Raw genomic sequence first — 25613 nt, 5'->3', positions numbered from 1 at the left:
ATGTCGGTGCCGATACATTGTCCTCCAGGTGTCCTGTACATGATGGCGAAATCGTCCCGTGCCATCTTTATTGTCGTCTGCTTTGCAATTGCACTTCACGGTTTGGGCGGCGCGTCGACGGACGAGCGGACACGCTGCGATTGGTCGCAGAGACGTTCCACGTCGCACGGAGCCAAACAAACAGCAGCAGCGTGAAGTGTAAAACGGGGCAGACTGCAGCCGGAGCGTCGTGTCCGAGTCGTCATCACCTGAGCCCAAGGGAGGTGGGACACGTCAGACGAGCGATTAATGAGAAATCCACTTTGAATGAGAGTGAGGAGAAAGTCTTGTTGTGGTGGTGCATATCGGATGCTTTAGAGGGTGACCGGCTGCAGAGGCAGACTGAGGCTGATCATGGGTCAGCCCTGCTGCTCATCCGTCTGACTTGGAACAACAACGACGACGACGACGACGCGGTCTGCACCTGCGCCACGTCTCGGCATGGGCTCCAGACTGAGCAGACAGAACAGCTTGAACAATGAGAATTTCTCCCAAAAGCGACGCAGGCTTGCCGATGTGGCGACGCAGGGCGACAATCGGAGCGGGCGGGCGGGCGGGGACCTCCTGTTCGCCCTGATGCTGAAGACGGACAAGCTGCCCGGGATGCTGCGTCGGAGCAACCACAGCCCCTACGTGAGACGGGTGACGTGGATCAGGGAGATCCAGAAGCTGCTTCGCGATCGCAGGATGGAGCAGGCAACCGACGTGCTCAGGTTACTGCGGAAGGTGAGGAGGGGGCGCACATGGCGGACTTGCTGAGAAATATCTCGTGTCCTTTCTTGGGCCTGTTATGTATGTTACTGATGCAATCCAAATGCAACAGATGACCAGCAGATATGACGGTGGCCGCGCAGACTGCTGTGTCATGCTTTGGCCTATCAGAGAGTTGTGTTTGCAAACAGCTATGTAATAACCCTAGCATTATTTCGTTATTACCATACAACATGGGTATTTCGAGACCATTTTGGAGGGTGCTCAAGCAACACCCAAAGTCAATCCCATCACCCCTAAAATGTCCAAAAATATTTGTTTTCATTTTGACTGATTAAACTGTCTGCTTTAAACAAGCTTGTAAAGTGTACAGCCACACAGTAAATTGCCCATAGGGGGGAATGTGAGTGATTGGTTGTTTAGCTCACCCAGGACAAGGGCTGTAGAAATTGGATGGATGGATGTTTGTATGTGATTTTGCGAGGAACCAAATTTCTGATTTGAGATGATAAAATGTGAAGCCCTACAATATGAGACCAGCTTGACCTGTGCCACAAGCTTCGGCGTAATGCGAGATGATCACACCTCATCCTCTGATGATGCAACGTGCGCACACAACAATAAACCGATGGCTTTATTGTGAACGAAAGTAGGCCACTGACGAGCGTGTGCTATAGACACAACATGGTCAGAGGAGCAGACACAGCATGTGACTCAACACAGCAGTCACTTTCACTCTCAGTCAAATGTGCAGTGTTGATTTTAAAAAGGAAAACGTGCACTCTTAAAGAAGACATGCATATTGGTCCTCGACCGCACTCATTTCTTCAAATGAGGACACGGTTTTGCCACACCATCATCTCTCCCCTGTCCTCTCTTTTTGTGTCTTGGTTTCTTCCACTTTACAGAGTAGAGTTCCACTCTTTCGACATGCCCATTAGAGCGGACTTCAGCGCTACACGCTCTCCGTAATGGCCTGCGCACTTTGAAAAGAAGGTCACTGACAAGGAAATTCGGAGCTGCCTCTGCCCTTTTATAATGTTGTCCGCACTGATGTAGTGATGTGAAATCATTGTAATTGTTGGTGACTTACAATTGCAAATCCTTGATCAAACTACAACAAACCAAATCTACCCACCTTGATTTGGATCAGTATGCAAGAATTAATGATTCAGTATGCAAAAATGAATGATTCAGGCATTTACTATATTTCCATGTTTTAAGTTATCCCCTCGATATAGTTTTGGTGCCTTTTATAGTGCCCAGTTCAAGTTCTATATTCTAGTTTGCAGCAGGATTCTCATCACTGACCCTATGTTACCACAGCCACTGATGCCCATTACTTACTGAGAAAATATCAAAAGGAATGAAAATAAGTCTTGCCATCTTCACCCAAATGGATTGAAAATGTCAAAAAGTTCTCACTCCTTTAACCAGTTCTCCACCAAATGTACAAGGAATAGACTTTGTGTGTAATGCCTCAAAGTAACAAATGCACGAACATATACCGTAATTTCTCGTGTATAATGCGCATTTTTCCCCAGAAACTTGTCAAAAGTCAGTAGTGTGCCCTACACATAGGTATAGGGGAAAATGGAAAAAAATCCATTTTATAAACGTAAGCTGGCATCTAGAGGTTATGAGAAAGGTGTACACTTTCATTCTAATATGCCACCGTCACCTAGTGGTGATGAAAAAGGTGTAGCTTACACTTGCGTTCCAATAGGGGTACGTATGACTGCAGATATGTGCAGTTGTGCTCATAGTTATGTTTTGTTTAATGATAATGCTTGAACGTTTAATTTAAATCCCATTAAAATAAAATTAAATGTGTTTCACCTTTTCTTTAAAGAACTGTACACATCTTACAAATTCTTCCTGGGTAATCAAACATATGAGCATAACTGTGTGTTTTCTTATTTACTAAATAAAAGTGGGGCTGTGAACTTTCAAAATAAGAGCAAGTAAATAAAAAGAATACAAAGTATTACGTGTTCAATTGAGGTGCTTCACTTAAGAATAATTCTTTGAAAAAAAACTAACAAAATACAGATAATACTTCATGTAAAATGAAGTAAAATCATGCATTGTAAAAATGCATTATGCATAGGTAGAAGGGATTTCCAGAATTTTGAGGTCAACTTTGGGGGTGTGTATTATACATGGGTGCGCATTATACACGAGAAATTACGGTACCTTTTTTGGCAATGGTAACTTGACGACACTGTTTTTGTCAACATGCCGTGGCATCTTCGAGCACCATTGAAAATATTAACCGTGCGTTTTCATTTTTTTTCTTTAAGCAGAATGACTTGTGAATGTTCAGTGAGTTACGTACTGTATGTGTCTGTTTGCTTTACCCAATATTAACACCAAAAAGCTTTACGAGCATCAAGAGATGCAATTGTAGTGTTTTATGAAAATGGGAGTTTCTAGATTTATATGGGAAATTAAATTCTGGATTTTTTTTTTCACCCCCAATTCTACTTTTTTGTTCACTTGGAATTTGCACTTGCATTATGGGTTTTGAACATGTTTGGGATGATGTCATGTAAACAGAAATAATCATTGTGTGGCTCAAGACACCTCCAACTGTAAATGCCCATAATGTTACTCCATAGCTATATAAAAATGTAGTCGTATGACTACATTTCTTATTTATGTCAAATGGGGCCAGACTAATAAAGGACTGTTCTGCATATACAGAGCTATTGTTTCAATATTTGCACGAGCAAAGCAGCCAATTTGCTTCCATGCAGTCTCTCCTTTCCGTCTTTTAACTGTCTGTTAGTTAGACTGAAGTCTTGACACTGTAAACAGCAAAAAGGCCTTAATGGATCCAAGGAGATGGGCTTGTTTCTACACTCTGGGCTCTGCTTCCGCCAGTTTATCCTGTATGAGCTAGCAGCCGGACGCAGCGAATGGGCAGAAGAGGAGACGGCCAGACGCCAGTAGGTGCTCTGGCAGGATAACCATTGGTGCAGTGCATGAGACGGATCCACCACTAAAGCAAGCTGATTTCATCATGACAAGAAATATGCTATAAATATACTATTTTGACAAAAGTATTCGCTCACTTGCCTCGACTGACGTTAATTTAAAGTGGCACTAAACGAACCCCAAAAGATGTCATGTAAAATCGACACACCACAGGGAAGAGTAATGTTAACAAGCCTGCCAAATTTGAATGAATACAAAACATTGCAAAGTATATAGAATCAGGCTTCAAGACTTGAATAAGATGGGCCACCTCTCGGATTTCAGATGCTGTGGGCGTGTCAAATGGATGCGCAGGATTGTGCAGGCCAGTCAAGTTCATCCACATCAAATTCTCTCATCCGTGTCTTTATGGACATTTAGTTGGAACAGGAATCTCCAAACTGTTCCCAGAAATGTGGAAATATCCAAAATGTTTAGCCCCTGAGCTCCAGTGAAATGAACTCTGAATGCTTCAGTGTACCAAGAGATTTTGGACATTTCCAACTTTGCATTGTTTTAAAATCTGTCCGGAAACATTAAAACGCAATTTCTCAGTCTTTGTTAGCTGTTAGTGAAATGTTGTGCTCACGCATCACATTCACTCACATCCTGTGCACCTACTGGGGGCTAACCTCTAGTGATGCCCTTATTTTTAGCCATGACTCTATTGTTTATTATTTATATTTGTCTAAAGAAAAAAAAGAAAATCCTTCCTTTGTTATTCTGGCATTTAGCAAATAGATTTGCTAAATGCCAGAGCATTTAGCAATTTTGGTCATCCTAATTGACTTTTTTTTTTTATAGAGTCATGGCTGTAATTGGTGGGTAACAGCTCCAGATAGGAAAATATCCCATCATTGCTGCCAGAGGTTACATTGCACCTTTTTTTCTTCTTCCTTTGGCTGGCCTATTTGGCTGGCAATCATCTGGGATTCCAGCCATATAGTTCAGCTATCTGAGATATGTTTTAGATCTCAAATGACTCACATTAAACTTCAAATTGAATGCAGTCTTTGATGCAATAGCTGCGTTTTATCTGCACTTGCACTTCGGATGAAAAACATTGTTAATAATACGCGACACATCCATGGTAGTACCTTTCAGGTTTTTCAAACATAGTAATAGCTAGATAGTAAACCCACATCGTCGCATAATTACTGTATGTGAATATTGTGAATAAGGACATGTTTAATATAAATGATAAAATTCTGCTTGAAAATGCTACTCCCTGAACATTGCTGACATCGGCTGCAGTGTTTGAAAACATACATTTTTATTGAGATGCGTTTGCATTATGTTTCGTAACATCTATCCAGCATCTATAAGAATCTGCAACATATAAATGTACAGTATATGTAGATGGTAAAGCCATGTGTTTATTTGTTCTTAATAGAACACAAATGAGTTTTTGTGCATATTTAGCGTCACGAATGCAAATGTGTCATTTCACAGTCCTCACTCTTCAGTGTTTTGAGTAATGCTTTAAACTGACTTATCAATTTCCACTGACGACTGGGTCGTAATACGCTGCGAGCATTTCAGATATTTAGACACTGTTTCCGCAAAGCTTATGATGTAATCAAAGCATCAATTAGACGTTATTGAAAGCAATACATTAAGAGATTAATGATCGATAAATGGACCCTACTTTTATTTGTGTGAATCAGCCTTAGTTGATTCAGCAAAATTAGAGCTTTTATTGTCTGCCCTAGCTCAAGAATATGGTAATAATTTTGCGTTTTAGTCAGTTGGTGTAGTAAATGAGTGGCTGTTTGTTGATGTTGTACTTAATAGCAGATCTTTATTCAAATCAAGTGCATGGTAGAATCTATAGCTGTTCAAAAATCATAATTGTTGACATTGGACTGCGACCCACAGCCAAAAGACAGCATTTTCCCATTTTCTGTACCGCTTATTCTCACTAGGGTTGCGGGCATGCTGGAGCCTATCCCAGCTATCTTCGGGCGAGAGAGAGAAGAGAACACCCTCAACCGGTCGCCCACCAATCGCAGGGCACATAGAAACAACCAACCATTTGCGCTCACATTAGCACCTACGGGCAATTGAAAGTCTTCAATTAACCCGCAAACTTCACACCGTGCCGCCCAAAAGACAGCATTCTGTATTGTAATTCATGTAAACCCTCCTCCTTTTCAAACTCGCCTAGTTTTGTTTGTTTACTGTTGCCGTTGTTAAAAGGAGAGCCATTAATGTGGAGCTGGCAGCCTCCCACTCAAACGGTCTATTGCAATCAGTGCCTATTGTTCTGTGGACAAAACAAACGTGCGTGTGCAAGGCGTGTATCTGTGTCTCCGAGGCTTGCATGGGCCGCCCAAGTGCGTGTCATTGGAGTTTGCCTCATTAGGTGGACTTGTTGACGAGGGCAGTTGCACAGCTGTATCACATGCCGACTGTTGCCTTCCTCAGTGCAATTTTGAAATCCTGCATCCCATTTATACTTCCAATGAGTTTTTGAAGGCGTTTTTAGACCCCGCTCAATGACCACAACACAAAGTACACCTCATGCACAAGCTAAGATTCAATACAAATGTATGCTATATGAAGAATTTTGCTATTAAAAAGATAAGACGCCTCTTTATTCATTTCATGTGTGTAATTAACGGAACTGTAGCTTTCCGATGAGTGTTAATAATCTTACTACATTCTCATTGGCTGTGTGTTTTACCATTTTACAAAACCTTTTTGACTGTGATTTTTCATTCATTGTTTCCTTTTAGGATCTGGGACTGGAAGGTACCTCGCTCAATGACATCTTATACAAGAACGCTGCCTTCCTCAATCTGGTGGATCCAATTTCACACGAGCTGCTGCTGAGCTTGGCCCGAGAGATGCAGAATCCTAAGAAGGTCAACGCTTTTTTTTTTTGTTTTTTTTTTGTCCTGTAAAGCAATTCACCCAATGCCAAATCCTGTTATAATTCAAGAGCTTCCATATGGTCCCATGATGGTTTCCAATTGTTAAGATTTCGACAGACAGATGAATACAGTGAAAGAGATCTGACCTAGGAAGAAATGACTGTCCAGTGCTCCATGAAGTGCACAACGTACCAGGAAATCCTTTTATTCTAATTGCTTCTGATTGGCTCATGTTCCAATATGGAGTGGTGGTGGTTGTGTGATTATCTGACCTCCGAGATGGAGCACAAAAATCGAATTGCCGGTCGATGCACATCATCTCTTTATAAAACGGGGCGTAAGAGAAGCACATGGGCTTATAGGCAAGCTGAAGACACTTTATTCTTACTTTGTTTTTCCTTGCTAGTAATTGTATTTATCAACCAACTTTGAGGTCATGATTTAGTTGTAGATGCCATTGCTGCTATACTAGATCTAATTTGACTAGATCCCAGATCAAATTTTGCCCGTAATGTCTGAAACCTAACGATTTTCAAATTGATTCAATATACCAATTGTTTTTTCTTTCGATTCGAATTTTATTACATGGTTAAACTAGCATCTGCGATTGGCTAGCGATTGGCAAGATCGTTTGTTTCTATGTGCCCTGCGACTGGCTGGCGACCAGTTCACGGCGTACCCCGCCTCCTGCCCGTAGATAAATGGGATAGGCTCCAGCAGCCCGCGACCCTAGTGAGGATAAGTGCTAACGAAAATAGATGGATGGATGGTTAAACTAGCATGACAAATTGTTCCACAAAAGGTGCAGGCATGCATAAATCGGTCATCCTCAACAATCCCACTCCATGTCATCTGCTTGTAAGGATTAACAAATGTATTATCAGGGATATATAACAAAGTAAATAATAATAATAAAATTGCAACAGAGAACCGTGTTAAAACAAACCGATCAAGGTTCGTGTTATACTCAACCTTGCTCAATGCAACAGCAAGGACCGGTATTACAAAGACAGGGACACCCACGTTTCCAAGGTGTAGTCTTTGAATTTATGCTGTTCGGTATTTATCAGACGACAGCCTTGATTCTTCTGCTTGGGACCGAGCCACCTATGACATTCAGCATGCAACGTGATATTTGGACTGGACAACTACGAAGAAAAGAAAGTATCGTAAAGGAGCTTCATCAGGCCATTTGATCGGCTAAATAGAAACTGCATTATGTTTGCAACAACAACTTATTTTTGTAAGATGTCTTCTGCTTTGGTCCGCAGGATTCAGACACCATAAAGTCGTCAGATAAAATTTGCAGACAGCTGATCTACCACCTGACCCCACATTCGAAGTGGCTGAGGCAGAGCATGTCCAGACGGAAATCCCAGGCGTGGTAAGCCCTTTTGTCCAGACATCCACTAATAATAACAGTCATAAATCTGCAGCCCATTACAACACAGAGCAGGGCACGGCTCCGTGTCGTGCTGTCAAGATTCCCATCTCTGTAGCTGACATTGAATTAGGACACAGCTGGCCACGGGCCAACCTGATGGGAACGCCATGGTAACCACAGCTGTCAATCATCTTTGCTTTTAAGTGCTTGAGTACATGCATTGCTTGGCCATTGCCACTGGCTTTCCCCTCTCTCTGTCGCACTCTCTCGACCTTTCTTCAAAAAGTGGCAACGCGTTTTCCTTCTGTCCGATGGAGAAAAAAACCCTTTGACTTCAAGAGTGCCACACTTTCAATTGCAAATGATGAATACAAAATAGCTACGCTTTCTTTGTGCATGTGTGGATCAGGTACCTGACTCATGACAAAGCTAATGCTAGCTACTATAAAGAATGCATTCATTTTCTGAATATGTAAGTTTTTTTTGTGCTGCGAAACTGAGACATTTTTGGAGCCGGCAGACATAAAAAAAGATTTCACTGTTGAGCTTTACTCTCCATTTATTCAGCTCAGAACACCAGCGTGTCTTCGGCAGTCAGCCGCATTTATACATTTCTTCAAAACACGATGCTTAGTTGCAAATATGGATTAGATGTAGCATGTGTTGCAATTGAGGACTGGCATAATCACAGATGAGTTGATTACAATTGATCATTCGGAGCTCAGTTGATTTTCTGAAATGTTACTTGATTGCCTGCAAAATCATGTGCACCACCAGCAGAGGTGCTGTTGATTTATTCTGACTGTACTGAAAAAAAGAATAACAAAGCGGTCACACATTAACTTTTTTATTTTTTATTTTTTTAATTCAAATTGTTGACATTTTTTTGTTTTTAATTTAAATGTATTTTTCTTACTTTCTTTTCATTTAAATTTACAGCTTGGCACCAAACTGAAATATTTCATTTGTTACCAAAGGATTTCATTGAACTGAATGTGATTCAGACTTGATCAAGGAAATGCAGTCAACTCTCTATCCGTAGTACTATTTCGAAAAGAGTTGAAAACTTGAAAAACCGCTAGTTTGGCTTGTCTAAATCCCAGCGCCACATCCGGCCAGCCACATCATTTTCTGTGGCCCGTGAAAGCAAATCATGTGCGGCAATAATGTTACGTAGATATTGCATCCATTTTCTGTTACCAGTCCTCCTTTTAAAACAAATTGAATAGCTGCTGAACAAACAATTTTCATTGGCTTTTGATTTCAAAATTACATAGTTATCCATCCATTTCCTGTGTACTGGTGATATTATGAGACGATTATGTGTACATTTGTATATGGTTTCACATGGTGATGGCTCTCTGAGGGAAACCCTGACTACAATGTTTGACCCCCCTGTCTAAATGTAACGAAATGCCAAATTGTGGCAACCACTGGGGTCCTTTTCCACCTCACAACAATAACAAGACTTTAGGTGGCCACTTCAGCCGTTCAATTAAGATGTTAATTCATCTTTCTTGTAATGGGGGAATCATTTAAATACCAGACAATTAGCAAGAAAACAGTTGCAACATGCGTCCAACTACGTATAGATAACTGTTAAAAATGGACGAGGCTTTACCTTACTGTTACTGCATTCTCATTCAGCTACAGAAAACTGCCATCTTGTGTGCAAGAACGAATCTAGAACAAATGCTGCACAGAATCACTGTCACTCCAGATGAATTCAGAAAAGAAATTCCGATTTTTCGATCTTGTTCTCAGTAATGTCACGCCACGCTGTGACGGACAATGCAGGGCAGACGTGTGAGGGTCATGAATCAGATCCATAGCGGTATAGTGCTACATATATGACATACAGTAAAATTAATCAGATCTCTCCAGACTGGATTGCCATCTCATGTCTATGAAAATGTTGCCTGCAGTGTAAAAATACATTTCCTACACCCTAACTGTATGGATACAGTGGAACGCTTAATAATTCAACCTAAATCTTGCCCCCACGATCACGTCAAAACATTCATGCATTGCACTGTATTGTGGTGTTTCTCTGTGAAGATTCAAAAATGTGTGTGTGCTCAAAATTATCTTTGTGACACAGTTGTCTTTGTGCAGATTCATCTGAAAGAAGGATAAAAAAAAAAATGGTGACATCCATTTTTCATGCTTTTTGAGCTCAGAAGACAGACATTGTGGGACAAAAAGATGAGTTGCCCATTCACACATGCAGGAAAACTTGTACTAGGCAACGAACATGAGGACTTGTGTGCCTGTGGTGAAGGGCTGACAGTTGAAAGTAGGAAGTGGAAGAGCTTACGATATAATAAACGGATGGCCTACAATGCTGTGTACTATATTATGTGCTTATATTATGTGCAGAACCTTTGTTGAACTGACTTAACGACATTATTTTATAGCTTTTTAGCCTTTTTCTCTCTCCACACTGGCCTTTGCTTGCTTTGAATGCGAGTGAGTCCCACGGCGCACATTTGCCAGAGCCCTCCCTTGTCATTGTGATCATATATCACTGCAAAGCATCAGGAGTGGCAGGTGTTGCAGCTGTGGGCATAGAAGTGATCCATAAAGGTTCCTGCCATTGTTGTCATTCAACAAGCTGATTCAGTAACAGTTCAAAAGTAACACACTGTTGACACATTGAGAGGCTACGAATGGAAGTCGCCATTTCTCAATATAAAATGGCGTACGAAACAACCATTTAGAACATATGTGTGTGTGTGTATACATATATATATATATATATATATATATATATATATATATATATATATATTTCCAGCCAACAGCAGTCCAGTGGTTGGGGACCCTAGCTGAATGATTGTTTACGCATTTGGTCTCAGTACCTTTGTCCATATACGTGTGGTATATTTTATCTTCCATTAGCTGTGTTTTTGGCGGCACGGTGGAAACTGGTTAGAGCGTCTGCCTCACAGTTCTGCGGACCGGGGTTCAATCCCCGGCCCCGCCTGTGTGGAGTTTGCATGTTCTCCCCGTGCCTGCGTGGGTTTTCTCCGGGCACTCCGGTTTCCTCCCACATCCCAAAAACATGCATGCTAGGTTAATTGGAGACTCTAAATTGCCCCGAGGTGTGAATGCGAGTGCGAACGGTTGTTTGTTTATGTGTGCCCTGCGATTGGCTGGCATCCAGTTCAGGGTGTACCCCGCCTCCTGCCCGATGATAGCTAGGATAGGCTCCAGCACTCCCGCGACCCTTGTGAGGAGAAGCGTCTCGGAAAAAATGGATGGATAGCTGTGTTTTACAGCTCTGTGTTACAAAGATCTCTGCACTCTTGGCTGGCGCGGATGTTTTGGCTCGTCTGTTTAGTCAGTGGCCATGCTGCAGTCTTAGTCAGGCCTTTGCCCCCAAGCCTATCTATCCATTTACTCCCTCTGTTACACAACACAGGAAACACAACATGAAGCCAGTTTCCATGTTTCCAGCTCAGTGGCCCAACTATCACCTCATTTAGTTTGTGCTTTTTAAAATTGGATAGGCCTTTACTTTAATCGTGTTTTTTTTCTGTTCCTTTCCCTTTACAGTCTCAAGACAACCCTCCAGAAGAAGCTGTCCAATGACACTGTGGACTTGTCAGGCATTCCTCTGTCCACCCGGGATGTCCGTCAAGTGGCCTTCTACCTCCAGAACAACAGAGACAGTGTGGTGGCTGTGGATATCAGCTTTACAGAGCTCCAAGATGAAAACCTGACGCTGCTTCTTCCTCTTCTCGCCTCACTACCCAAACTCAACACCCTTGCCCTCAACGGGAACCGTCTCACCCTGACTGTACTCAAAGACCTGACTGAGATGCTGAAAGACCCCAAGAAGTTCGCCAGCCTGGCTTGGATAGACCTTGGCAACAATGTTGATATTTTTACCATGCCTCAGCCGCTTTTGGTAGCTTTACGCCGGCGCTGTAGCCTGAAGAGCAGTCTACCCACCATCTACGAGTACACAGAGGGTCAACCCTACTGCTACCACCTGGAGACTTCTATCGAGGAACCCAGCCACTATGAAGAAGAAGAGGAAGGGGAAGATCCAGAGGACGACATAGATGGCATGGGTAACAAATTTGAGCTGGAGCCATGGGGCTTAGGTGAGAAGCAGCTCTCCAAAGACTTCACCCTTCACTACTGTGAGAGGTGATCAGGAGTTTGCCTCGCTGGCTCGAATGTTATCGATCTGTTAACTTCCTTAGCTTGACCACACTCAATCCCTCTAGCCCAATTCACCCTTTGAGGCACGAGGGAAACTGCATTGTGAAACTCTCAGCCAGACACCAAGTAATACCAAGACGTCTCAGAATGAACCTGCACTAGTTGACAGTGGAGCAAAGGGTCAGGTGGTGGACTTACTGTGTTGGTGGATGGTGCTCTTGGGAACAAGAACCGTAGGACTGGATTCATTGGAGAAATGTCTCTCTCTTGCCCTCTCACTCCCCTTTACCATATAACTGTCTGACTGTGGCAGCAAAGAAGCCAATCCCAGAGACTTCGGTCAGCTGTTTGGCTGGAGGAGCAGCATTTCGGCAGTATTTCAAGTGGAAGGCTAGTCAGTTTGGAGGCAGTGGGTCCCCCCACCGAGTTCTCGACCAGGACTGAGACGATCTCCGGCAGGCAGAGCCTCACTCCACATGGTGTGTTCTCTGTTAATCTCTCAACAAAAGCTATGACACAAGTTCAACAGACTACGCAGCCGACGACCTGTCACGTGACGCTGGCAAAACTGCTAGGTCAAGACTTTTTTTTGCCCCCTTTCCTAATGTCTACTTGTGAATACCCATGCTGCCCTTGTGTGTACGTACGTAAATGAGGAGACAAAACATGCCTCTGTTGTGTTACCACTCACTGTTTTTTGCACTTTTGGTGAGCAAAGCAATCTTAGAAGACAACAGGTAGGACTAAACAATGGTAGCTGTGACTATTTGTTTATAGACTTGCTTAAATACGTCACTTTCTCTAATGTTGTCATTACCCGTGTTTCAATAGAACCCATTTTTAATCTGGGTTTAGGAATTTAAAAAAAAAAAAAAAAAAAAAAAAGCCCAAACAGCTGTTGCCTGTTGTTCATTTCTTTCTTTTGGTCATTGTCATCATTTGTAGTCATTTACGTGGATTACTAAACTTCTTTATTGGCTCTATTTCTGTTTTTGGAATGCCATGACTGTTATTTCATGATTAGACTGACTTTCAGGGTCATGTCCTTTGCAGTAGCACATAATGGTCAGACAGACCAAAACATTGCAATGCAATTCAATGCACCTTTCTGTGTGTGTTTCTCCATGTAGCATAGTCTCTTGTCAGTAATTGACATATTAACACTGCAGAAGTTGTCATCTTTACAAAGCTGATCCAAATGGCTCATGATTGTTAGAAAGTTACACACAAAAAAATGCTGCTCCATCACAATATACACTAAATATCTAAATGTTTCATGTTTGTCGCTCTGAAATGTCTGGTTATTGTTGTAATTATTTGTGTTTTGGTGTCTTGTCCAATTCTGTGACTATATGACTCCCAATTCATCAAATTAGCAATGTGACAAGTGGGTGCCATCTTTGTGGAATTTTCTAAAATACACTTCCAACACCTCTAAAATCCTCCACAACAAATAAATTGCCAAAACAAAACAAAAAAAAGATTACTAAAGTACATCATCTTTCTACTGCCCAGACTGCTCTTCTTACGAATAATGAACATTATTTTAAGTGGAGATTTTAGGGCAAGTGACGCCGTTCGAAACGTCAACAATAACTTTGACGCATCGACTCGGAAAACCCCTCGGAATTCTGGCGCGCACAAGCTTATTTGTGGATATTTTTAACTGAAACTTGTCAGCCAATCGGAGAAGGGGTTCCCGAGTAGCAGACGAAATAAAAAGACATGCTGAGAAATAATGAAGTTACACAGTTTTACTCTAATTTGAAAGCATTTTAGACCAGATTTTCTCGAAGCAATATCAGACAAAATCTTTCAAAATTCTTGGTACATTGTACTCAAGTTGAAGTGGCCATTGCAACCAGACCCAGCATCTTGACGGACTGTCAATTTTGGAAGCTTTTGTCACGTTGCTAATCCCACTGAGCACGGTGGCCTCATGTATACTGACACAATTAGAGTGAAAACAAAGTGGATGAAGCAAAGAGTCATTAGCAGATAATGTAATTTGTGATTACATTGAGAGCAGTCACCTTTCATGTTGAATGTTTAGTCTGGGTGAGGACACCGTCCAATTGGTTTGGTGCGTCTTGTTTCGTGTCTGCGAACAACTCTTCCTTACCGTTGTTTATATTTTCCAAAGCCAAACTACCAATAAAAGAATCGATTCAGACTGAGTAAGTGATGTCTGGTCCTTTTTCCGGTTTCATCCCAGAGGATTCACGTATGAAGATTTTGAAAAGGGACCAGTTATTATTGAGGACTGCTGCTCTGGATAGGTTGGCCAGAACTAAACATGTTTCCGAGCCAGTGGCTTTCGTGTTGGCTGTCCATATTTGCCACTGGGAAAAGCAAGTTTGTCATCAGATGAGGTCCTCCAATTGACCCTCCTAGGGCAGATGGGGTGGGGTAATGGGGGGGGGGGGGGAATCTTAGCCTCCAGGAGATGCATAGGATGTGAGTGAATGTAGCGTACAAGCACAACATTTCACAAACAGCTAACAAAGACTCAAATTGTTTTTTAATGTTTTTGGACAGATTCTAAAACAATACAATACAGAGTAAACGTTCAAAGTCACTTTTAAGAGCTGTAGTTATTTCAGTCTGTTTTTAATACAGTACACAAACACAGGAAGTATGTTTACAGCATTAACTGCAAAAAAAGAAAAGCTATGTAACACATTGCTACCGTGTATGAAAAGCTGTATGCAAAAAAAGTCACTGTGCTGGCACAGAGTCAGCCAAGCAAAAAAATTCCAGAGAATAATTTCTCTTGGACGAGTTAATAATGTAATCAAAATCAAATTAACTGCTGCTATAACCAGCTACTTGGTGGGTAGAATGCTGTCTGTTTTTCAGGCTGGCAAATCTGTCGATCACTCTGTTGTGACTCAGATGCTGAAGTGTGTCTTTATCGATTAACATTAGTGTAAGACTGAATCCTTCCCCTTCAAGATACATTGATACAATTAATAACTCATCAAAATAGAGGCTTATGACATGACTTTGGCTCATAACAAAATAGCTTTGCTCCCAGACACCTTTGAAGTTGCAAATATTATATTTTGGGTGCATATGTGACAAATGGCCATATAAATAAAAGTCTAAGGATAAATGTCTGTTGTAGAATTGTAATATCTGACCTTTAGCCTTGCACACAACTGAATGTTTGTTGAGCCAAACATTCAGTTGTAAGAAGAGAGGCAAAATTCCCCTACAAATTATTTGATTCCTATTTTTCACAGTCCCATGCCATCAAAATCAATTTTTTCTTTTCACTGAGTCTGTAACCTGGTTTAAGTATGACATCTATGCAGGATGTCTATTGAATGCAATAGCAGATAAACGGTAAAAGGATTACAGATTTCTGTGTATTTGTGATGTAGATTAGTTGCTATTTCAGGGGTGCTAGAGAGGAGGGTCCGTCGGGAAGTCGAATCCCAGATTCAGGACGAGCAGTGTGGTTTTCGTCCTGGCCGTGGAACAGTGGACCAGCTCTACACCCTCGGCAGGGTACTTGAGGGTGCATGGGAGTTCGCCCAACCAGTCTAGACATGTTTTGTGGACTTGAAGAAGGCGCTTGACCGTGTCCCTAGGGGAGTCCTGTGGGGGGTGTTTCGGGAGTATGGGGTGCTAAACCCCCTGATACGGGCTGTTCGGTCCCTGTACGACCGGTGTCAGAGTTTGGTTCGCATTGCCGGCAGTAAATCGGACTCGTTTCCGGTGAGGGTTGGACTCCGCCAAGGCTGCCCTTTGTCACCGATTCTGTTCATTACCTTTATAGACAGAATTTCTAGGCACAGCCGAGGCGTAGAGGGGGTCCGGTTTGGTGGCCTCAGTATTGCAGCTCTGCTTTTTGCAGATGATGCGGTTCTGTTGGCTTCATCAAGCCGTGATCTCCAACTCTGACCAGAGTGGTTCGCAGCAGAGTGTGAAGCGGCTGGGATGAGAATCAGCACCTCCAAATCTGAGAATATGGTTCACGGTCGGAAAAGGGCGGCGTGCCCTCTCCAGGTCGGGGATGAGATCCTGCCCCAAGTGGAGGAGTTCAAGTATCTTGGGGTCTTGTTCGTGAGTGACGGAAGAATGGAACGGGAGAATGACAGGCGGATCGGTGCAGCGCCTGCAGTGATGCAGACTTTGTATCGGTCCGTTGTGGTAAAGAAGGAGCTAAGCCGAAAGGCGAAGCTCTCAATTTACCGATCAATCTACGTTCCTACGCCTCACTATGGTCACGAGCTGTGGGTCGTGACCGAAAGAACAAGATCGTTTGTTTCTATGTGCCCTGCGACTGGCTGGCGACCAGTTCATGGTGTACCCCGCCTCTCGCCCGAAGATAGCTGGGATGGACTCCAGCAGCCCGCGACCCTAGTGAGGATAAGCTGTAAAGAAAATTGATCGATGGATGGATATTTGTTCTTCTTTTTTTTTTTCTTTGATGGCATGGGACCTTTAAGATACAAGTACTATATATTCTGAATCGGTTTTGATTTTTGTGTTACACACCAGAAGGTTCCATTCAACGTTAGCTGTTGCATTAATTTAGCTCCACAAATATTGGTGTTCTCATGTTCCCTGATGCATAGCATCAGTAACCAGCTGCTTTACCCAGTTTCCTTGCATCAGACACTGCAGTGATACATCCATCCTCCTTCTCTACAGCGTTGACCACATTGAACAACTTCTCGGCAGGTTTGTGAGTGTGTCCCAGAGCTTTCAGATCCTCGATTACATCCTGAAAGACAACGCAAAGAGATTTAGACGGGATATAGCATGCGTGGCCGAAATCATGCATTCAGTTCATTACCTTGTCAAAGTTGGCTTCAAACGTCAGTGCATTTTGATAATCGACAAAAACAACTGGAGTGGCAATTGCCTCCTTCAGGTTTTTTCCAAACCAAAGGTGGTTCATGATTGCCTGGAAGGAAAAGAGAATTATGCGCGTGCCAGATGATGCACTTGTGAGCAGCGAGCATGCCATGACAACAGTGAGGGTAGAAATTCTTTGCACTGGACACGCACCGACGCCATTCCAGTGGTGATCATACTGCTACCAGTTGATCCAATCACCAGGACCTTTGACTTAGACTTGAGCACAGTAGGAGACATGGATGAAGGAGGCTGCTCCCCTGCAAAGACAGCAAAAGCCTTGACAGTCACTATTCGGTCATCAATGTGAAAATATACGAATAGTTACAAATGCAATCAGCAAGGCTCTTTTGAATCTTCTGAATCGCAGCTACTCAACTGAGCATCTGTGTAGAAGGATATTTATAGCCTCTGTCAAACGGCAAAAGGCAAAGGATATCAATGGAGGGAAACTTGACAGCATGATGTTTTTGCCGTAACCACACCAATAGTTCGTGTTTTTGTCTTCTATGTGTCAGGCTGAGGGAATACCTCTATATCATCAGGAAGAAGACCCATATTTGTCAGAATTGACAAAAAACATCATCTTCCCACTTGAGGAAAGGTTAGCTTGGATATAACATTGCCATATCATGTCGGTCCGATTATGTTGGTGTGCCAAAATAATTGCAGCCAATCACTCCAACCTTTCTGGACACACACCCACAAAAAGCCCTCATTTTGCCAATGTATTTATTTGTCATCAGTCATTATTTATTCTTATTTAAAATTATTCTTTCCCCCCCCATAGGAAAGCAGCTCCGGGGGACAATCTTTAACTATCATTACAACTTTATTTCCTTTTAGGCAATGTTTTAACGTAAAAAAAACAAGTTAACTGATATTACCAGTAAAAACAATACAATGTATACTCAACTTTAACTTTGATGAGGAGTGATGGACACGGTGCAGAACACGAAGAGGGAGATTTCTGTACTCTCCAGAGTAAATTCTGACATTGTATTTCTCTTTTTATCATATTTGTTTGGCCTAGCCCTTTAAACAGTTAAGTAAATTCAATTTCTGATTCGCAGCTCATTGTCCCATTTTTCTCTTCACGTGGACTTACAATGCAGGTCTAAATGCCCAATTCCAATTTACGCAGTGCACATATCAGACTTTAGACCATAGAGAGCATCCTGACCAACTGCATCACTGTGCGGTACGAAGCCTGCACCGCATCCCGCCGCAAGACTCTCCACCGCATAGTAAGGTTCAGCTGAGAAGATCATCGGAACCTCTCTTCCCTCCCTGCAGGACATTTACAGCACCCGCCTCACCCGCAAAGCCCTCCGCATAGCGGGGGATGCCACCCATCCATCCCACAGCCTCTTCAGTCTGCCACCATCAGGGAGGAGACTGCGGAGTCTGCGGGCCAGGACTAGCCGACTCAAAGACAGTTTTATTCATCAGGCAGTCAGGAATCTGAACTCTCTGCCCGCTCTGCCCCTCTACCTCTTCTGTCCTCTGAACTCTGACGCCCCGCAAACATGCAGATGCACACACACTCACACACACACACACACGCACACACTCACACCAGACACAGGGTCGCACCAGCCACTTTAGCAGGATTGTGGTTTTGTCATCTAATTTATAAATGTCTTATTTGCCTTGGTTCTCTGACCTTGACTATGTTGCACACGTCACCTGACTTTTAATATTTGCACATTCAATTCATACTTTTTATACTGTCTATACTATAGTTTATTTAACTTTTATATTGATGTTATTATTTATACTGTGTTTTGTAGCACCCTTGGGTCCTTGAGTACCGTAATTTCTCTCCTCTGTATGTGTTACGCATATTGACGAATTGACAATAAAAGTACCTTGTAACCTAGTAACTTTAGATCAGCAGTGTCCACACTACGGCCCGAGGGCCATTTGCAGCCCACCGTCAGCTTTTTTAACAGCCTGCGGCATACACAATAATCAACAATTGACACAGTCCGTGTCATTTGCCTGCATTGTACTACTTGACTATTGTAATGGTCTTTTGACTGGACTCCCCCAAAAGAGCATTAAACAGCTGCAGCTCATTCACAATGCTGCAGCTCGGGTTCTGACCAGAACAAAGAGGTCAGAGCACATTACTCTAGTTCTAAAGTCTCTACACTGGCTCCCAGTGAGCTATACAATTGACTTTAAAGTTCTGCTACTGGTCTATAAATAGGTCCTGAATACATTAAAGAAATGTTAATGGAATCTAAACCCAGTAGGACTCTTGACATCTACAGACTCAGGTCAGCTAGTGAAGCACAGACTCCAAAGTGAACAAGGTGAAGCAGCGTTCACCTGTTATGCTGCACACAAATGGAATAAGCTGCCATCAGAATTGAAATCATCCCCGAGTGTCAATGTGTCCAGGCTAAAAACAATTTCTTTTCCCCACATGCTTATGATTGAGCATTTCAGAGTTTTTTTTTTCCATTTCTTAAATGATTCCTGTTGTTTTTTTTTTAAGATGTCTTAATTGTTTGTAGTGTGCTTTGTTTTAAAATGTTTTTTTCCACTCTTTGTTTTAATAGGCTTTTAATCATGTAAAGTACATTGATTTACCTTGTGTTTGAAATATGCTATATAAATACATTTGCCTTGCCTTGCCTCACTGACTTACTTCCTGCATTGGGTAGGTGCAGGAAGGCAGAATAAGAGAAGAAAATTGTTCTTATTGCTCACATCCTTGTTTTTCATCATTCACTAAGACACGCTTTGGAATTGGATTTATCTGCCCCACTTTCTGCTTATGTGTCAAGGTCGGCTTAGTACAGTTTGCGCCTGTTTCGGTTCTGAACAGTCCTAGCTTGAATGGCGCCTTGAATGTATTAAATTATACTGTTACTTAGTATCAACAAGTAATAAGAAAACTTTCAAGATGTAAATTGTGTACAGAAAAGCAAACTCCCAAGTATTGTATTGACTATGCGTGCATATACAGCTTATCCTTTTCAGGCGGACTACACCCTGGAGTGGTCGCCAGTCATTCACAAGTCACCTATGAAAACAAACAACCATTCGCACTCACATTGACACCATCACTGAGTGGAAACTAAACACACAGTCCTCACTGCTGGTTAACTGAGGAATAGTAATTTACACATTACATGGATCCAGTTGGGCCTACCTGCGAATAAGCTATCAACTCTTCCACAGAAGTCACACAGATGACTGTTGAGGATAACTCCGGTGCTTGGAGATAAGACTCTGGAGCCAAATCTGTGAGGAAAATGAAGTAACGTGTCACGTGTAGAATGGAGACACAACACGTGAAACCTCCTCGGTAATACTGACATGTGGTTGATGCTGCTGGTGACAGACACAGCAGATCCGTCCTGGGCCAGCACCGAGACATGTGTGGTGCCCATACTGTCCAGATATGGTGTCATATTGTAATACTGCGGCTCATGTGACATTTCGTCGCTGATTAAACTGCGGATGTGATCGGCGAAGCCGTCCTCTGTGAATTTCTTTGTCAGCTGTAAATCAGACAGAACATTGCGCATGTGTCACAAAAACTTAACTTGAAAAGGTGAAGCTTGAAGCTGTGTGTGTTCTTTTATCTGCCCCAGCCCTCCACTCTTCATCCCAGAGAACTAAAGCAAAGTGATTAAGTGACATTGAACACTGTCATATTTCTTACAGTGTTATTTTTTTAATTAATTGAGTGTTTGTCTGACTTTGTTTTCCTGTTAGTTTTATGTCTGTCAGTAGTTTGCCATGCAGTAGCCAGCAGCAAATATTCCACCTGTCATATATTGATATTTTATGTATTGGTTCCCACCTAGCTCGGGACAAAGAGTCAGCTGTAGACTGTGGCTTGTTGTGATGTAGTAGGCAGCCATTGAAAAAAAAAAAAAACTCTTATTAATCTTTCATACTTATATACTTATTTTTCGGTGTCGCAAATTAGTTCATTTCCTCATCCTTTTCAATCAAAACAACAACAAAATAGCAAACAAAAATAAAATGTCATTTCTATTTTGAGATACATTAAAATAAATAGTTGAACAAAACTGAGAGGGGGATTTGATTCATTTGATCTGTCATCTTTTCGTTTGCTTTCAAAAATACTTTCCTCACTTCAGTCATGCATTCTTTTATTATTTCTGCATCTGAGAATGGCTCCTTTCCTTAGTCAAAATCCACGCCGCTCATGCAAATACTTCACCCCATTCTTCTTTGAATTGCCGATTTATACTGTTCACTTTTAGCAGCATACTTGGAACACGCCATCTCTCTGTAACATTACAGGTGGAAAAGCGTCGACTATATGCGCACTGCTCCAAAGATGAAAGTGAGCGGTAACCCTAACCCTAAACCTGATCATTGACACAGAGCACTGTGCTAGGTGTAATTTGAAAAGGTCTCAACAGTTTGGCCAGGTGGGCCAGATGTGGCCCAGGAGCCGCCGATTGAGACCCACTGATCTAGAAACTAACAAAAGATGTGTCATTTAACAGTGCATGTTTACTCGCCATCTTTAGTTACATCCCTTATAATAACTCTTCACCACGGTGGGAGCATATCAATAACATACTGTATCACTTCATCCTGTTCACTGCCAATGCGTTTGCTAACACAGAATACCAAAAAAAGTAGCTAGTGACAGATCCTTTTCAGGTAAAAATGAATGCACTCACATGCAGGGTGTATAGTGGACCGAGGTCAGATGCTTTTATATCAAATGCGAACAGTGCTAGAGTTTGTTTGGAACCATACAATGACCACCTTTTGCAGGTCTCGGACCACTTCATTTGGACGGGTTTGTTTGCTACTGAACCACACCGAGGAAATGAATGAATTTATTCAATGAAACAGCGCCTTGAGATACTACATTTGTGGTAAATTGGCACATCAAAGGCATAACATTACAGATGGGATTATTATTATGTTTATGGATTATGGATGGAGGGATAATTATTATTATTATTATCATTAGTAGCAGTAGAAGTATCATCATTATCATTATTATTATTATTGTGTCAATTTAACTGTGACCCAATCAAATCTGACTATTAAAGACTACTTTGATAGTATTTTTAAGTATAATTCAAGATACAAACTTACTTCTGAACTGAACTCCAATTTCTTTAATCCGTTAGCAAACTTGAGAGCTTCAACATAGCGATGATAAAACAATGCTTTTTGTTCACCTTTCAGGGATCCTGGATTCAGGTCATATCCTATATTAAAAAAAAAAAAAAAAGAGAGAGAGAGAGATAAAATAAAATGTATCCTTATACATCTATTCAGTTCAATTCCAACTGTCATGGTGCATAAAGCCTAAGACTAACATGCATATGTTGCACAGTGTGACTGTGTCAGCATGTGATTTCAAACTAAGCTGCAGATGCGGCCTGTGTGCCTGAAGCAACCTTTCATGATGTTGAGGACGAGGCTAAGGATGTAGCCACCCCCAGGGGGTGGTGCGGTGTACATCTGATATTCTCCCAGTGGAATGCTCCATGCATCGCTCACAGTTGCTGTGTAAGATGCCAAGTCCTGCAATGTCAGTGACCCTCCTGAGCAAAAAAAAAAACATGGCAACAAATGGAGCTCCGTATAAACAAGACTTCCCTAATGGATTACAAACAAGTTTTCTCTACTGAACCTGATCAATTTGAAGTAGTAGGTACATCATTCACCACTAGATAAGAGATATTGCTTGGTAGAGCTTCCACCGGGTGTTCTCCATTCGGAATATCGTCAAGAATAGAAAGCAGTTTTAATGGTCAACAAATTTACCTCTGTAGCTCGTTTGCTTAGAGCCGTCAGCCATAATTGTTTTGTGGTGCTAATGAGCCATACAAAACAAACAGAGACGCTTTTTCCTTGGGGAGGAGGCTTTGTCGTGCATTTAACAGGTAGAGCACGCTGGCATTTTATATATTTAGTAAGATGCCAGATAATGCTTAGTTTAGCTTAGCTTATTGTAGGCATACAACAGAACCTAACTGGGAGGTTAGGGTTTCATGCAAACAAAGTGTAACCTAAACGTAAGATGTCAGTTAAAGTGCAAAAAAACTCATTTTAGTATTTTTTTTTTTTTTTTTAGTATTTAGGAATACATTAAATATGTTTGAAGTGCTGGCTGCATTTTCAAAGACTGAGTACAATATAGTCCTGAATTGTTGGTAGGTACTGATATGGCTTAAAACTATTGTTCGCCTTCTAAATTTTCCAAATTTTATGGGCGGGGCTAAAAACTAGTCTTGCGATGTCACGGGGCCGGGGCGAATACCCCACTATATAAACACCAAGTGCCCTTCTTCCATGCAGTGGTCATTCGGCAGAATTGCCACTTCCTTGTTCATGAATACCTTCACCCACTTCTACCAGTATAGTGTGCAATTGGCCATGAAACTATGCCCACAACTCGAAAAAAATAATCATCATATTTCATCATCATATTTTTGTGTATTGCTGAACTACTGTAGGAGCAGTTGCAGTTGCAGCAGACACACTTCAAGCTCATGGAAGTTCCTCTGCTCGTTTCGTCTCCTCTAACTCAAGTAATGGGTCAACAGTATGCATTTGCCCAATGCACTTTGTTTGAGGAACAGAAAACAGATTTCAAATAAACAACAAATCATGTCTTAATCATAACCATTCGCGACCGGCACTACACTACACAGTTTCATAATATAATCCGTTTCATACAATTATCATCACTGTCATGCTCACTTTCATGCACAATCAAAGCTACTATATAGCAGCAAGTTAATGAGAAATAACGGGCGCAGACATGTTAGACGAGGTGCGTGACGAGTGACAAGGCGAGAAACTATTTTGGGCTAAATGGCGCTTTTGAACTCTTCAAATATATTTGCTCATTTTTAATGACATCATTGTGTCTGGCATACATACTAAATGGTTGGAGAACAGATCATGATTGAATTCATCTGACAATACCTGCCTCCCGTATGTCTCGGATTAAATCCTCTGCTATTTTTCCAGTGTAGAAAGCATCTGCTCCGAAATTTGCAATCGTCTCCAATGTGTCGGCGAGTGTCTCAAATTTCACAATATCTCCCGTTTGCAGCAGGTTTCCATTTTTATCTGAGAACAGCTCACTGGAGAGAAAAAAATATATAAGAATGGTTATCGTCACACAGGCATCATGCAGACAGACGCGGTATGAATTATGAACCCTTACTAGGTACAGCTACAGAACCTAAATGAAAGGGACAAAGCACTAGAATACCCTGCATTCTGACACTGCTTTACCTTTTGGGAAACTGGAGTAGTAACATGAGTAATATTACCTAGCTCAGTGGTAAACATGTACTGTATTTCAAATAGAGCTCGTCTCGGCTAAAGCTAAGCATCAATGTAAAGGCAAAACCGATGGGAGATTTGGTACTGGCTCACATCTGATTGTCAAATGTTGGTGTGTCGGTGGGTGTTTCCTACCGCAGTGACTGAGACTCATTGGTATCACTGTAAGGCAGGTATTGACCAAGGATTTCTGGAATAGGAAACCCCTGTCTGGCCAGCAGGATGCTTGGCTGAAAGAGGGTTGCCCATGGCAACTTGCCATAATGCCTGTGTGCTTGTTCATAACCACGGAGTTCTCCTGGGATTCCAATCCACAAGCTACCTGGATGGGGAGAGACTGAGATACAACAATCAGCAGACAACATGGCACTATAGGAACAGTTCTCAGTATGTTGCAGTATATTGCTACGCCACTACAAACTAAAACCACCAAAATGAACATACAGTAAATATATTATTAAATCCATACATCTCTGAAATCGCAACTGCCTTATTACCTTTGCAAAGGCAGAATATTTCATGCAACTCTTGTATTGGATGTCATTATATTGTGAAAGTGCTGATGTTGCTCTGGCTGGTCGGATATGTTCCAGGACGAGTTTCGCATCAAATTTCTGAAAGGATTTTAATTACGTGGTTTCGGGTGCAGCACACAAATTTGTGGTGAAAATATTCTGTAAAATTCACCACAGACTGGTCAAAATAACCTGTAGTACTTGTAGTTTGCAGTATGGATTTGAATATATATATCTTTTGTGACACCAGTCCTGGAACTTCATCTGACACACCTTGCAAACATGTACAGTACAATAAGGGCTGACAAAAAAAAAAAAAAAAAAAAAAAGAAAAAAAAACTGAAGTGACTAGATCCTTAACTACAATACAATGGCAAATCCACTTTCAACAATTCACAATCAAAATTGTATATTTACAAATGATAAGTCATGGTAATAAATTGTTAAAAAACACAGTAGTTCCATTAAGATATTGAAATGCTATGGGCTGCCTACATAAGAATCAGGAAAGTAAAACTGTGTCTGTACAGTTGATGAAAGTCTCGGACAAACATGAGTGTGTACCTGTCATGAAGCGAGGGGGATTGGGACACGACTTCAACGTGTCCGCATTATACTTCCCAGGGACACGCTCTCTGGAGTTGATGATTTGTACTTTGCCTTGCATGGGAAAGAGAAGACAAGAGTTGTTGTTGTTTTTTTGTTTGTTTTTTTAGCTCTCTCGGTTCTCATTAAGGCCCAAGGTTG

General features: G+C 41.8%; 2 protein-coding genes across 7 annotated transcripts in view; one reads left to right on the top strand and one right to left on the bottom strand.

Moving 5' to 3' along the window:
- The first annotated feature begins 17 nt into the window (after positions 1-17).
- Positions 18-14339, top strand: lrrc75ba (leucine rich repeat containing 75Ba). 2 transcript variants are annotated; one of them, XM_061673052.1, is made up of 5 exons: positions 18-765; positions 6468-6596; positions 7676-7767; positions 7879-7989; positions 11548-14339. In XM_061673052.1, the coding sequence occupies exons 1-5, from the start codon at positions 481-483 to the stop codon at positions 12149-12151; spliced, it is 1221 nt and encodes a 406-aa protein (XP_061529036.1). In that variant the 5' UTR covers positions 18-480; the 3' UTR covers positions 12152-14339. The 2 variants fall into 2 exon arrangements, with proteins under 2 accessions (XP_061529036.1, XP_061529038.1); XM_061673054.1 differs by lacking the exon at positions 7676-7767 and having other exon boundaries at positions 19-765; positions 7877-7989.
- A 327-nt stretch (positions 14340-14666) lies between these two features.
- The window catches only part of ggt5a (gamma-glutamyltransferase 5a), a 15997-nt gene continuing 5050 nt past the window's right edge, over positions 14667-25613 (bottom strand). For 3 of the 5 annotated variants that reach the window (XM_061673045.1, XM_061673044.1, XM_061673042.1), the window contains 10 exons: positions 25431-25526; positions 24487-24688; positions 23986-24146; positions 22449-22595; positions 22141-22256; positions 20365-20549; positions 20198-20289; positions 17185-17291; positions 16970-17080; positions 14667-16897 (listed from right to left, as the gene is read on the bottom strand). In XM_061673045.1, coding sequence (XP_061529029.1) covers positions 16751-16897; positions 16970-17080; positions 17185-17291; positions 20198-20289; positions 20365-20549; positions 22141-22256; positions 22449-22595; positions 23986-24146; positions 24487-24688; positions 25431-25526 — 1364 coding nt within the window. In that variant the 3' untranslated portion in view covers positions 14667-16750. The remainder of the gene's footprint in view (positions 16898-16969; positions 17081-17184; positions 17292-20197; positions 20290-20364; positions 20550-22140; positions 22257-22448; positions 22596-23985; positions 24147-24486; positions 24689-25430; positions 25527-25613) is intronic. The other 2 variants (XM_061673046.1, XM_061673047.1) reach the window with 2 other exon arrangements.

Source organism: Phycodurus eques, chromosome 3 (assembly GCF_024500275.1).
Source record: "Phycodurus eques isolate BA_2022a chromosome 3, UOR_Pequ_1.1, whole genome shotgun sequence".
In the NCBI taxonomy this organism is placed as follows: Eukaryota; Metazoa; Chordata; class Actinopteri; order Syngnathiformes; family Syngnathidae; genus Phycodurus; species Phycodurus eques.
The sequence above is the reverse complement of the archived record's forward strand: the minus strand, read 5'-3'. Positions and strand labels throughout refer to the sequence as shown.

Bases quoted from the DNA above. Each gene is read 5' to 3' on its own strand.
- lrrc75ba (XM_061673052.1), top strand. From the start codon at position 481: ATGGGCTCCAGACTGAGCAGACAGAACAGCTTGAACAATGAGAATTTC. The intron at 6,597-7,675 runs GTCAACGCTTTT...GGTATTTATCAG, and splicing joins AGATGCAGAATCCTAAGAAG to ACGACAGCCTTGATTCTTCT. The intron at 7,990-11,547 runs GTAAGCCCTTTT...TTCCCTTTACAG, and splicing joins AGACGGAAATCCCAGGCGTG to TCTCAAGACAACCCTCCAGA.